Source organism: Ornithodoros turicata, unplaced genomic scaffold (assembly GCF_037126465.1).
Source record: "Ornithodoros turicata isolate Travis unplaced genomic scaffold, ASM3712646v1 ctg00001117.1, whole genome shotgun sequence".
In the NCBI taxonomy this organism is placed as follows: Eukaryota; Metazoa; Arthropoda; class Arachnida; order Ixodida; family Argasidae; genus Ornithodoros; species Ornithodoros turicata.
This window is the reverse complement of record NW_026999468.1, coordinates 90,271-102,746: the sequence shown is the minus strand read 5'-3', so window position 1 is coordinate 102,746 and position 12,476 is coordinate 90,271. Positions and strand designations below refer to the sequence as shown.

The window sequence follows — 12,476 nt, the reverse complement described above, 5'->3', positions numbered from 1 at the left end:
GAGCCACGTCAAATAGAATGTAACGTGACCTACCCAGCCTACCCGGAGAACGTTCCGCTCGTCGTCATGTTGTGTTGAAGGAGATGGAGACTCCAGGGCTGCCACGGTGAATCGTTTATTGGCTGGTGTGCCTCTTTTTATAGCCATACACATCGTTGCCCGATTCCACGAGTAAATGATCCACATCTTGACGTAACAATATATATATAACATATATATGTACATAAGTATACATATATAATATATATATATATATATATATATATATATATATATATATATATATATGAAATAAATGGGAGACAGAAGACAAAAGTAGGGGAAGTAACAAAAAAAGGGTTTATTAAAACTTAAAAATCATGAAAGTTAGGGAGAATGTCTACGTTACGGCGGAAGCTCCGCCTTCTTCGGGACAAAAGAGCTTTTTTAGCTCTTTTGTCCCGAAGAAGGCGGAGCTTCCGCCGTAACGTAGACATTCTCCCTAACTTTCATGATTTTTAAGTTTTAATAAACCCTTTTTTTGTTACTTCCCCTACTTTTGTCTTCTGTCTCCCATTTATTTCAACTATAATTACGTAGCCGTCCGATCCAACTCCAACTTTTCAAGAGAGATATATATATATATATATATATGTATATCACCCAGAAAACGTGTCTCTCTGTGTCTATCTGTCTGTGTTTAATAAAAAACTACGCCACCTAGAATCATGCAGTTAACATTTCTTCGGCAGGCCGTTCCTACAGTTCCCCTCAAATTCATGGTAAATCTCTCATCAGTCACGCTAACAGAAATCGAAGAACGCCTTCTATCGAAATGACTCTTCTTCTGTCCAAGTACAACGGGATTGAACGAATTCCAACTGCACACATATCTTGAAAACTTTGGCCGTAAACTGCGCCTGAGGGAGTTTTTTTTTTTTTTTCACGATAAAGGGAACTCCAGACGGCGTCACTTCCAAGGCAGGTTCCCGCTCGTCGCCCCCCAAACACAGGGACCGCCATCTCGATGATTACATCCAGGCTGTGCAAAAGGATATACTCAAAATAACGTCCAAAAGAGGGCGGCCACCAGACAATCTGTCAAGTGAAGAACGCAAAGCACTCAGCAATCTTGCAGAACGAAAGCACTTTTGCATATATTCGCGAGGGCGCCCGCCAACTGGAAGACACCACATTTTATTGGAGGCTTGATCGCGATCCCACACCAGATTATGCGTCTGGTGTGGACCCTAAACGCGAGGACCCTAAACGACCTCCGTGAAAACAAAAAAATCACGCCTGACAACGCATAAGCACCTCCTCCCCCAAGTCCCTCAGACTTTGTGACCTGTTACCAAAGATTCACAAGTCAGGCAATCCAGGCAGACGCACAGTAACAAAACTGGCAACAGCACAGTAACAAAAAAATTGTCAACGCTTGTGGACTACCTCATAAAGGACATCCCCCCACCTTCACCCATATGTGAAAGACACCAACCACTTTCTAAACACCATTCGCAACCTCAAACTACCTGAGAACCGTCTCCTTGTCACCCCTGATGTAGCTTCCACCTACACTAATATTCCCCACTGTGACGACATTGAGGCGGTCGTGGAAGCCTACACGAAATCATCATCCGACAGCCCCTACCACGTGGACAGCGCCACACTGAAGGTGTTATTAGAAATGATACTAACGCTGAACAACTTCGAGTTTAATGGCCAACAGTACGTCCAGATATCCACTTTCTGCTCAAAAATGGCCCCAAACTACGCGAACGTCTTTATTGGTATTTGAAACACGTTTTCTATCGCGATGCCACATCAGGCCCTTTCTCTACAAGGGGTATATCGACGACATATTCATAATTTGGGATAACAGTGAGAGTTCACTACTGGAATTCATTTGAAACTTCACACAACGCGCACCCCAGCATTAATTTACACGCCGCTATTTGGCCACAACTACGAACTTTCTGCACGTCACAGGAACTGTCAGGGACCAGTCACTGGAAACTAAGCTGTACCGAAAACCAACTGACAGTCTGCAATAGTTACACCTCAATAGCTCACACCCCCGTCACTGCAAACTCTCTGTACCTTATATGTTTATAAGTCAAACGTCGCCATGCGAGTACTGGACAGCTGTTTCGGCCTTCTTGGGCCTCATTGGCAGTACGCAGGTAGGCAACGTTTGAGCGGAAGGCGTCAGAAGGTCACGTAATACGTGATTCCTCCCGTCACGGTGAGCTAACTCACCCTCAATTGTACGATCAAATTACAAACATGTGCTCAACGTGCACCTACACAGCTTCGGCTTTTTTTTTTCATTTGAATGTGTACTTGCTCACTTGCACTGCGGCCTCCACAGGTGACGCAGTCATCAAGGAGCACTGATGCGTCGCCGAGGCACATTGTCAGTGCCGACCCAAGATTGTGTCACTTCCCTGCGCCCTGCTGAAGAGCCCCAAGTAGAGCGAAGCAGCTGACCTCGGCTGGGGGAGCACGATCAAGCTACAAACATATGCTCAACGCGCAGCTACACAGCTTTGCATACATATATATCTGTATATATATACCTTATACAAAAGGGCAAAAGTTCAGAAGACCACGAAGTAAATACAGCTATGAAGGAATGAAAGGTAAACAACGAACTCCATGTGATTGCTCATACAGATGGCTCTATGTTGTTGTTGTTTTTTTCAACAGGGTAGCGTTTGAATACATATTTCGGCATATGTTCTTCAGAAGCGTGAGTACATTTATTTACCCTCAGGGCAAGTCCCGTCACAGAGCAGAGTGACATGCAGAATGGTTACAAGCAACATGATAGCAATCAGAACTTGCTGTGTTGGGGAATTTCACACTTCGGTAGCAGAATCACAGACAGTGGCGTAGCCACGGGGGGGGGGGGGGGCTAGGGGGGGCTCGAGCCCCCCCTACCTGCCACGGACCGACCCACGGAAATCGTGCAAATCCGAGGAGAAAATAATATAAGTATATATGGGGGGGGGGGGGGTGACAGTGTGACGATCGCGAAAGTTCTTACAGTTCATGGCGTCTAAGCAGCACTCTTGAATGGTTTTCAAAGTATGAGCTTTTCAAAATCCTTCCAATCTCGTGACGCCACCTCATTGGACATGACAGCCTATTCATGTAATCGTATTGTGCACGTCCAAATCAATTATTTTCGTTCTGTTTTTTTTTACCGCATTTTGCGGCGTGCACGAGTATGTGTATGTTGTCGCGCCCAGGATCAGCGGCGGGGGGGGGGGGGGGGGAGTAGGGCGAGTTTTCGTATCGAGCCCCCCCTACCTTGGAGGTCTGGCTACGCCACTGATCACAGACAGCTGTTTTAAGTAGACTAATGGACGAAATTGATGTGAGACAACGAGGAAAGTGCTTCCAATCCTGTTTTGTGCGGGGAAAGGGAATGGATGATGCATGTGGTATGCGAAATAGATAGTATGTGCACTTTTTCGCGATGTTTGGTGCTGTGGGCGATGTATGCGACAGGTTGATTGAGGCTAGTTCGCAGTGCGTTATTGTGGCAATAGATTCTGTGGGAGAAGCACAGCCAGGAAATTTACTGGCGAACCGCGAGATCAGTTAGCTGAACGTTGATTCTCATAGAAGTGATGCCTGCGGTACGTTGATAGTTCCCGAGGATGAAACGAGCAATTCCGTTTGGGATGGTTTCGAGGGCGGTAGGAAGCGTTACCTGGCCTCGATCCCAGACGGAAGCTGCATACTCGAGTTTCGGTTGAACGCTGGATTTATACAGGGTTAGCTTGAGGTGAGAAGGTGCGTAATGAAAGTTACGTCGAATGTAACCTAGGGAACAATAAGCGTTCCTAGCAGTAAAGACAACGTGACTTTTCCAAGAAAAGTGTGATGAAATGAGGGTCCCTACTTGCTAATCTCATGGTGTCCAAATCCCCTGTGCGTTGCCGGAAGCCCGCGGTCACATCGTTGTTACTGTCGTCGCCCCTCTTTTTGCAGGATGTTTTACCGTAGAGAAAGGAAGTACATAAAGAAAGTACGTACATCTTCTACAAGTATCTGGGCATATACCTCTCAGGGGATTTATCATGGAATGATAATGATAATGAATGGCCGGAGTGAATGGCCGCTTTGTTAGAGTGTGGAGGGGATTATGTGAACGAAGTGATCTAGGGTACCCAAGCAGCACAATGTACTGGAAGTCGAGTGCATTAGGGGTGGACGGTATGTGTCTTATCAATGTTCTGTAGTTTCATGATTCTGTTCAAGGCCTTTCATCTACCCGTCCACCCCCCATTGCACTCGACTTTCAGTGCATTTTGCTGCTTGGGTACAGACCGGTTACAGAAAAACGGGAGGTTCACGAACACGTGGACGAAACGGGAGAAAAGGCAAGAATTGACAAACATAGCGAAAGATAAGGAGGCTAGCAGTTACGTGGGGAAAATTCCAGAACGAGTAAAGTTTTTTTTATTAATGTTTGTAATACAAAGTTGTGGCATGCAATAAAGAAAGCAGAAAGCAGTGGCCATGCAGAACGTAACAGATGATAATCGAGATAGAAGGAAAAAGCATATTTTATTTGTGAAGTGTTTCTAGGGTGCCTGGTGATTTGTTGGATGCCGGACGGGTGAAGAGCGTTGAACTTGTATATGAGATAAGACTCCCTATCACGTCTGTCACGTGTGGATCTAAAGCCGGTTTCTAGAATATATAGTTTAATGTTATCAAACTTGTGACTAGGAACGTTAAAGTGTCCGGCGACTCCTTTGAGGAGATTGTTGGACGTGTCGGTTCTGTGTCCGGTAAGGCGGTTGTTCATTTGTTGGCCAGTTTCACCAATGTATTGCATAGAGCAGTCTCCGCATTCAATGCAGTATAGGACATTGGAGCTTGCGCATGTGAATGCGTGGTTAACGGGGTGGCTGTAATTGCTCGCAGTGCTTTTGATGGAGTTAGCGTATTGAACGTGCTTGCATGTTTTGCAGCGCGGGAGGTTGCAGGGTCGTGTTCCGGCGTAGTGGGTGCTCGTTTTGCTGATTTTGACATTGACCAAGGAGTCTGCTAGGTTTCTTGCGCGTCGGTATGTCACCTGTATTGGATGGGTGAATATATTGCTAAGTCGGTCACTGCTTTCGAGAAGGGGCTCGTGCTTCTGTAGAATGGCTTTGATGTTTGGAAGTGCTTTGGAATATGTTGTGATGAAGCTTACCCGGCACGCGTCAGGATTTCTTCGGTTTTCCAGAACCCCGTTTCGATCGAGTATGAGTGCCTTGCGACGGAATTCGTTTAGGAGGGTGTCTGGATAGTCCCTCTGGGCAAGTGTACTGCAGAGTTCGTCAAGCTTCTCAGCGTAATCTGTGTCGTTTGAACAAATTCTGCGCAGTCTTACACGCTGCCCATTAGGAATTCCAACCTTACAGTGACGCGGGTGCAGTGACGCGGGGAGTTCGCGGTATCAGCTACCTCGTAGAACCGTTGCCGGAACATATCCTCGGAGGAGTCAAAGACATGTCCACGAGACCCTTCCTGGTATCGCTGTGGGAGCTTTTGACGTCTCACACTTAGAATAGTTCGCTCATCAATGTCCAGTTCGCCTCTGCTTGTACTTCTGTCCAGAAGGGACGAAAGGCGCTGTCCCTGAGCTCACTCATGCTCTGCTTGACGCTTTAGACCATTGTCCGCCTGGTCAAACCTCAATCCTTTTTTCTGCAAAGCTGCGTTTCCAGTCTCAAGTCGGGAAAATACTAGCGTCAGCAGCTTCAACATAAAGTACGTATCGAATTTCGACAGTATTTTTGCGAACCCACTTGCTTTTGCTCCAGCGTCATTTCGCTCTTCCAAGGCGAGGTCGTAAAGAAACTTGACCAGAGACCCATAATTCTGTAGCACTGACCGGAGAGACGCGGCTTTCAGCGTTCACCTTGTTGGGCAGAACTTTCTCAAGTGTACGTTCTCGTCTTCTTCCTGGTAAGTCTGGAACGGACTAAGACGCTTTGGGGACGAGCTAACGAAGCCTATAAGTTCAGTTATCATACTCATGAAGTCGCGACAGACGCTAACTCTTTGACCGATGTCCTGCAATACTAAGTTGAGGACGTGCGCTATGCAGTGGACGTACAGCGCACGTGGTTCATCTTGTTGTATCAATGCTTGCAGCCCGCTGCGCTGTCCTTTCATATTCGCAGCACCATCATAGCACTGCCCACGACACTTGCCGATCGGGAGATTGAATCGGCGCAGGATGTGTTTGAGGATTGCACACAGAGAAGCCACAAAATAGCTCCTGCACTTGCAAGCCCTTCTGAACAATGCGGGAACAAACTGAGAGCTGCTCCTTTACAGATATGTCCGTTGTTTCATCCATGATAACGGAATAGCATTCGGCAGCTCGAACCTCGTTTGTTAACGGGCGCAGGATGTCATCCGCCAACAGTTCCAACATTTCGTTCACAACGTCATGAGAGATCCACTTGTACGTTGTTTGTTGCAGCCAGCATTTAAGTTCTGGCATACCGTTTGAACGAAGTTCTAGAAGCTGTTTCAGGTTACTATCTGCGTGTCCGCGGCATGTCCGCGTATCGCCAGGCCCTGGCTAGCTATGTACTGCACAGAAGATAGTATTGCAAGGAGAGCTTTCCTTGCGTCCTTCATTTCCTTTTGTTTCGCTCGGGAACAGGAAACCACAACATTCAAACCACCTTTGACAGCTGCCAGTGCGTTGGTCGCTGCCTTGTGATGGCTAGAGGCCTCGTGCGTCTGAAATCTGTGCAGAGCTTTCTTCCAATTAGAAAATCCATTTGTTACGAAGCTCAAGTGAAAGTCCCTGTCTCTTGAAGTGCTCGGAAGCGGCATTTGCGTCTACGAAGCCTCGCCAGCCTCGTGCAGAAAACCTTTACTTTGGTTTCATCGTACAAAAGCCAGCTGCATGTAGCTTTCCAGGACGGAAGGTAGTGTCGTCCTTGCTTTTGCTGTTGTGCAATACCAGGTCGGCGCTTATTACTGGTTTCCACGTGTCCGGTTTTTCCTGCCAAAGATGGCGTTCCTATGCAACCATCACCCGCTCCGTCATCGCAGGTTGGTGCTGCTGTGCTGGACGATGACGCACTCTGTGGTTAATCGTTTCCATCCGCAGGTTTTTGTTTCTTGATGAGGTAGCGGTCCATCATTTAGTGGTCTCTCCAACAAGCGCAACAAGGCAAGCATCCATAGTCGAGCACCTCCTGCGTGGTTTCAACTAGCACGAGCGTCGCAACCCACGTGACAAGGCGCGCGCTTCCGCATGTGGAATCCCCCTTCGCCGCGAGCTCAGGCTTGGAGTCATGTCGGCCACCTTGAGGCGCAGCGTTTTAACGTTACGGTTTCGTTATATGACATTGCGCCTTTGAAAACTGAGTGCGAAATGAATAAAATGCATTGAATCATCGGTGTTTGACCCGAAATGCGTGCAGTATAATGAATATGGTCAATGAAATGCAGCAGTGGGAATTGAACCCGCACCCAACGGATTTGCGTTCCGAAGATCCTACCGTTACACCCCACTGGCAGCTGCTGGTACCTTTTCGACTGCTGCGTTTCATTGATCTGAATGCTTTGGGCGAAATTCAGGCTATGTGTTGTGTCATCCTCTGTGTTTCTTCGCCTCACCTTCTACTGGCATAATGAGTATGGTGGGCTGATACATATTTGAGAAATTGCAAGATGCCATTGCAACTGCTTGAAAAACTCACTGCTCTCAACAGCTCACATGAAATTGTGTCTGTTGCCATTCGTTTGGACAATTGTACCTCGGCCATTTCATTCGAGGAACTGTCGTGTTCGTCACTAGGGATGATTTTCATTGAGCTGTGCAGTGCAAGCCTGTTCGAAGTTTCGAGGATTGTGTGTTCGGCGAGGACTGCCTGGTGCATCGAATGGGTTGTGTGTCGGTGCAACGTGTGCTCCATGTGTGTGTGTGCTGGGGTTAGTGAACCGTGTATGCTTTCCATTCGGCAAACGGTGATGTACTGGACGCAATTTAAAGGTATGCGCAAGCGAATAAAATTTGGTGTTTCATGTTCGATGTGCTTGGAGCATTTTCTTCCTTGCTTTTTCTTGTTTTGCGAAGCCTGGAGGTAATTTTTCTGTTAGGGAACTCGAGAGGCGCAATGTGTTTCGCGTATTAGTGGGTACAAGTAACGTCCTGCAATACGTCCGGTACACTGTGGCTCCTGGCGTCAGCAGGGATGTCGTACCAGTTGTTTCAGGGGGCACAGAGCACCTGCAGCTTTCGCAGACACCGCGTGCCGCTTTAAGTCATCTGGCACATTTAAAAAAAAATGTGCCAGTTGATCAGACAGCACCTATCCGTCACTGGGTTTTACGTGCATTCTACAGAAGCACCAGCCCCTCCTCCAAAGCAGTGACCGACTTACCAATATATTTACCATCCAATACAGCTGACATACCGACGCGCAAAAAACCTAGCAGACTCTTTAGTCAATGTCAAAATCAGCAAAACGAACACCCACTACACCGGAACACGACCCTGCAACCTCCCGCGCTGCAAAACATGCAAGCACGTTTAACACGCTAACTCCATCGAAAGCACTACGAGCAATTACACCCACCCCGTTAACCACGCATTCACATGCACAAGCTCCAATGTCATAAACTGCATTGAATGCGGCGACTGCTCTATGCAATGCATTGGTGAAACCGGCCAACAAATGAACAACCGCCTTACCGGACACAGAACCGACACGACAAACAAACTCCCCAAAGCAGTCGCCGAACACTTTAACGTTCCGGGCTTAGATCCACACGTGGCAGACGTGATAGGGAGTCTTATCTCATATACAAGTTCAACGCTCTTCACCCGTCCGGTATCAACAAATCAGAAGGCACCCTAGAAACACTTCACAAATAAAATATGCTTTTCCCTTCTACCTCCATTATCTTCTGCATGGCCACTGCTTTCTGCTTTCTTTATTGCATGCCAGAACTTTGTATAACAAATATATAAAAACAAAACTTTGCTCGTTCTGGAATTTTCTCCACGTAACCACTAACCTCCTTATGTTTCGTTATGCTTGCCAATTCTTGCCTGTTGTCCCGTTTCGTCCACGTGTTCGTGAACCTTCCATTTTTCTGTAACCGGTCTGTAGCCTAGATCACTACGTTCACATAATCCCCTCCACACTCTAACAACGCAGCCATTCACTCCGGCCGTAGAAGCACGTACGGACCCTTTCTTCCCTTCGGGCTGTTGACCCACAATTCGCATGAACTTTTAAACACGTCACACCTAACCCTTTAAATACCATGCCAATGATGAGGACGGTGCCCAGAAGACGAACAGTCACTCTTCAAAATATCGGCGGCTTCCGACCTGAGGCAACTTACTTCAAACAATACGTTAAGTAAGTTGAAGTTCGAGTGTCACTCAATCAATGTATCAAAGGCAAGTATTGTGTTATTTCGACCCAGACACAAATTACCAGGTGAAAGCGCAAGCATTTGCTACAATAGATAACCTATTGAAATTGTACGTTTTTTTTCAAGACACTAGGTATAACACACGTGAACTAAATAGCAAAAAAGTTGGCTGCAGTAAAAGGAACCACCGCCATGTTCTATGGCTTCTATGGCTGCACGCTTAATGGCTGCACGCTGCACGGCCATCTTAATCTGTAATTTTGAATTTCAAACACGTCTAGTGTCATTTATTTGTTTCTTTAATGGCTTTTTTTTCCCTCCTTATAATTCACTGGCTTGCACTGTCTGTTGCAATTGTCTGTGTTGCATTGAGGAGTGCTCAGTCACCTTCCCAGGTGTGTATCGCTCGCTGAGCGACCCCTGGTTTGCCAATTCTGAACGATACGCAGCTACCCAGAGCTGACGAGCCGCAAACACGGAGAAACACGTGTCCTCTGGTGCTGTCGCGTCGTTCTACGAGTATCTGTTTCTCAGCGTGGAGCCATAGAAGCCATCTTAATCTGTAATTTTGAATTTAGAACACGTCTAGTGTCATTTATTTGTTTCTTTGATGGCTTTTCCCCCTCCTTATAATTCACTGGCTTGCACTCTGGCATTGAGGAGTGCTCAGTCACCCTCCCAGGTGTGTATCGCTCGCTGAGTGACCCCTGGTTTGCCAATCCCGAACAGTGCGCAGCTACCCAGAGCTGACGAGCCGCAAACACGGCGAAGGACGTGTCCTCTGGTGCTGTCGCATCGTTCCATGAGTATCTGTTTCTCTGCGTGCAGCCATAGAAGTCATCTTAATCTAATTTTGAATTTCAAACACGTCTAGTGTCATTTATTTGTTTCTTTAATGGCTTTTTTCCCCTCCTTATATATATATATATATACAGGGTGTCCACGCTAAGTGTGAACAGATTTTTTAAAAATATATCAATCACTTTTTCGGAGATGAAATCAATTGCAATATAGCATATGCTGAAGGGCACTCCCTAGGGGGGCATTAACAGACTCCTAAGGCAATATCTTAATTAACTTTCAATAATTAACTTTTTAATTATAAAAGCTACGAAGTTGCTCTAATGAGAACATCTGATCTCTTCGGTCACCAGATACCAAAGCCGTTTTCAGAACAAAAATCCGTTCGATAGATCGTCCGCAAAAAATTCGTGAAGGAACGCCATTTTTTCTTTATTTTATTCATTGCGCATCTCTAGAGACGCGTCTTTCCTTCGCCCCCAATACAAGAGGATGAAAGAGCACACTATCGCCTCTTGCGTCCTGGAAAAAGATTAAAAGAAAACAGAAGATGCAGCCCAAGATAAGGGCAGTCGCGATAGAGTCACCCGATAGATTTGTGTTTTTGTTTTGTTTCCGCAAGTTAAAGCTAATCTTCGACGTATGAGGCGGCACTGTGCTCTTTCACTCTCTCACACTGGGGGTAAAGGAAAGCCGCTTCTTTGAAGATGCGCAATAAACAAAATAAAGAAAAAAATGGCGTTCGTTCACGAATTTTTTGCGGACGATCTACCCAACGGATTTTTGTTCTGAAAACGGTTTTGGTATCTGGTGACCGAAGAGATCAGATGTTCTCATTGGAGCAACTTCGTAGCTTTTATAATTAAAAAGTTAATTATTGAAAGTTAATTAAGACATTGCCTTAGGAATCTGTTAATGCGTTAATGCCCCCCTAGGGAGTGCCCTTCAGCATATGCTATATTGCGATTGATTTCATATCGGAAAAAGTGATTGATATATTTTAAAAAAATCTGTTCACACTTAGCGTGGACACCCTGTATATATATATATATATATATATATATATATAGCGTAAAAATAATCCCAATCCTTTATTCCTGTAATGGCTGCACGATGTAAATGGTGGAGGAGCCTTTGTCAAGCCTGACTGGCTTTTTGCTCCTCCTCCCTCCGATAAAGAAAATAAATAGAAATTGAAACTGTAGTTAAAAATAAACACCTTGCATATTGTTCGAATACTAACGCGACCAATTAAAGACTAGCTCTGTATGAAAGGGTAACTTACAAATGACATCTGTGTCGTTGTGTTACCTGGATCCCACAGCGCTGGCGGAGAAAAAGTGCAGTCGTGGTAGGCGATGCAGTCTGTCCGAGCGGTCCGATATAGCACAGCGTCCGGCAGTATATGGCTATAATTTCAATGAGAAATGATATTCACTGTCTTGCCAGGAGCCGGGAGCGTTAGATAACTCCATTACAGGGTATTATGCAGAAGAAAGTTGACAGAGATAAAAGGAGCATTTTTTATTTACTCCTTTACATAAATATTTTAGTCAAAGGAGGTGGTGTGGGCATGAATACTTAATTGCGATTTGGACGAAGCATATTCACGCTGTAAGCTCAGTAGTATTATTAGGGTGGGAGAGAGCGGGGGTGAGAGTTAGCAGCATAGACCCCTGGTCCTTGTGCCGGTGACCCCCTGTGTCCTTCGCGTATTATCTTCCCGCGCCCGGCAGCCGGCGCGAGGGTGGAGGATTGCCCGTGCGCTTACCGGTGGGCGGCGCGTGGCCGGACAGCTGCGTGCGCGCTTACCCTCGCACATTTTTCAGCCTGGGCCGACTTGTTTTGTCATTTTTTCAATCTGTGCCGACTTCAATGGCATTTTTTTTCCGTTACAACAGGTGTGCAGTAGGCGGTTTACATGCAAGCATAGACATGTAAAGGATATCCATACACAAAAGTACAAGTAAAAATATATTTATTAAAGTCAATAGTGTAGGAAAGTATGTTGTGACTCAGTGTGAAAGTGAAAAAACCAGCCCAAAAACCTGAAGCAGATGAAACACAATACGATACACGTAACAAAGGTTATACTTATTACAAGTATGATGGAATAGCATTGAAGGGGTATCGCACATCATGCACAATATTTTTTATTAATGGTAATCACATAAGTTTTCAACAAATCAGAACTAGAATGGGGTAGCACATTTTAATCAAAGAAGATATTTTTGATCAATAAGGTTACAATCAAAATTACAAGTTTTATTATAAAA

The 12,476-nt window shown here is 45.8% G+C and overlaps 1 protein-coding gene across 3 annotated transcripts in view; it reads right to left on the bottom strand.

The window, feature by feature from the left end:
• Nucleotides 1-12,476, bottom strand: part of LOC135376477 (uncharacterized) — a 135,850-nt gene that overhangs the window by 63,135 nt on the left and 60,239 nt on the right. For all 3 annotated transcript variants that reach the window (XM_064608992.1, XM_064608994.1, XM_064608993.1), the window contains exon 6: nucleotides 11,486-11,609. In XM_064608992.1, the coding sequence (XP_064465062.1) occupies nucleotides 11,486-11,609 (124 nt within the window). The remainder of the gene's footprint in view (nucleotides 1-11,485; nucleotides 11,610-12,476) is intronic.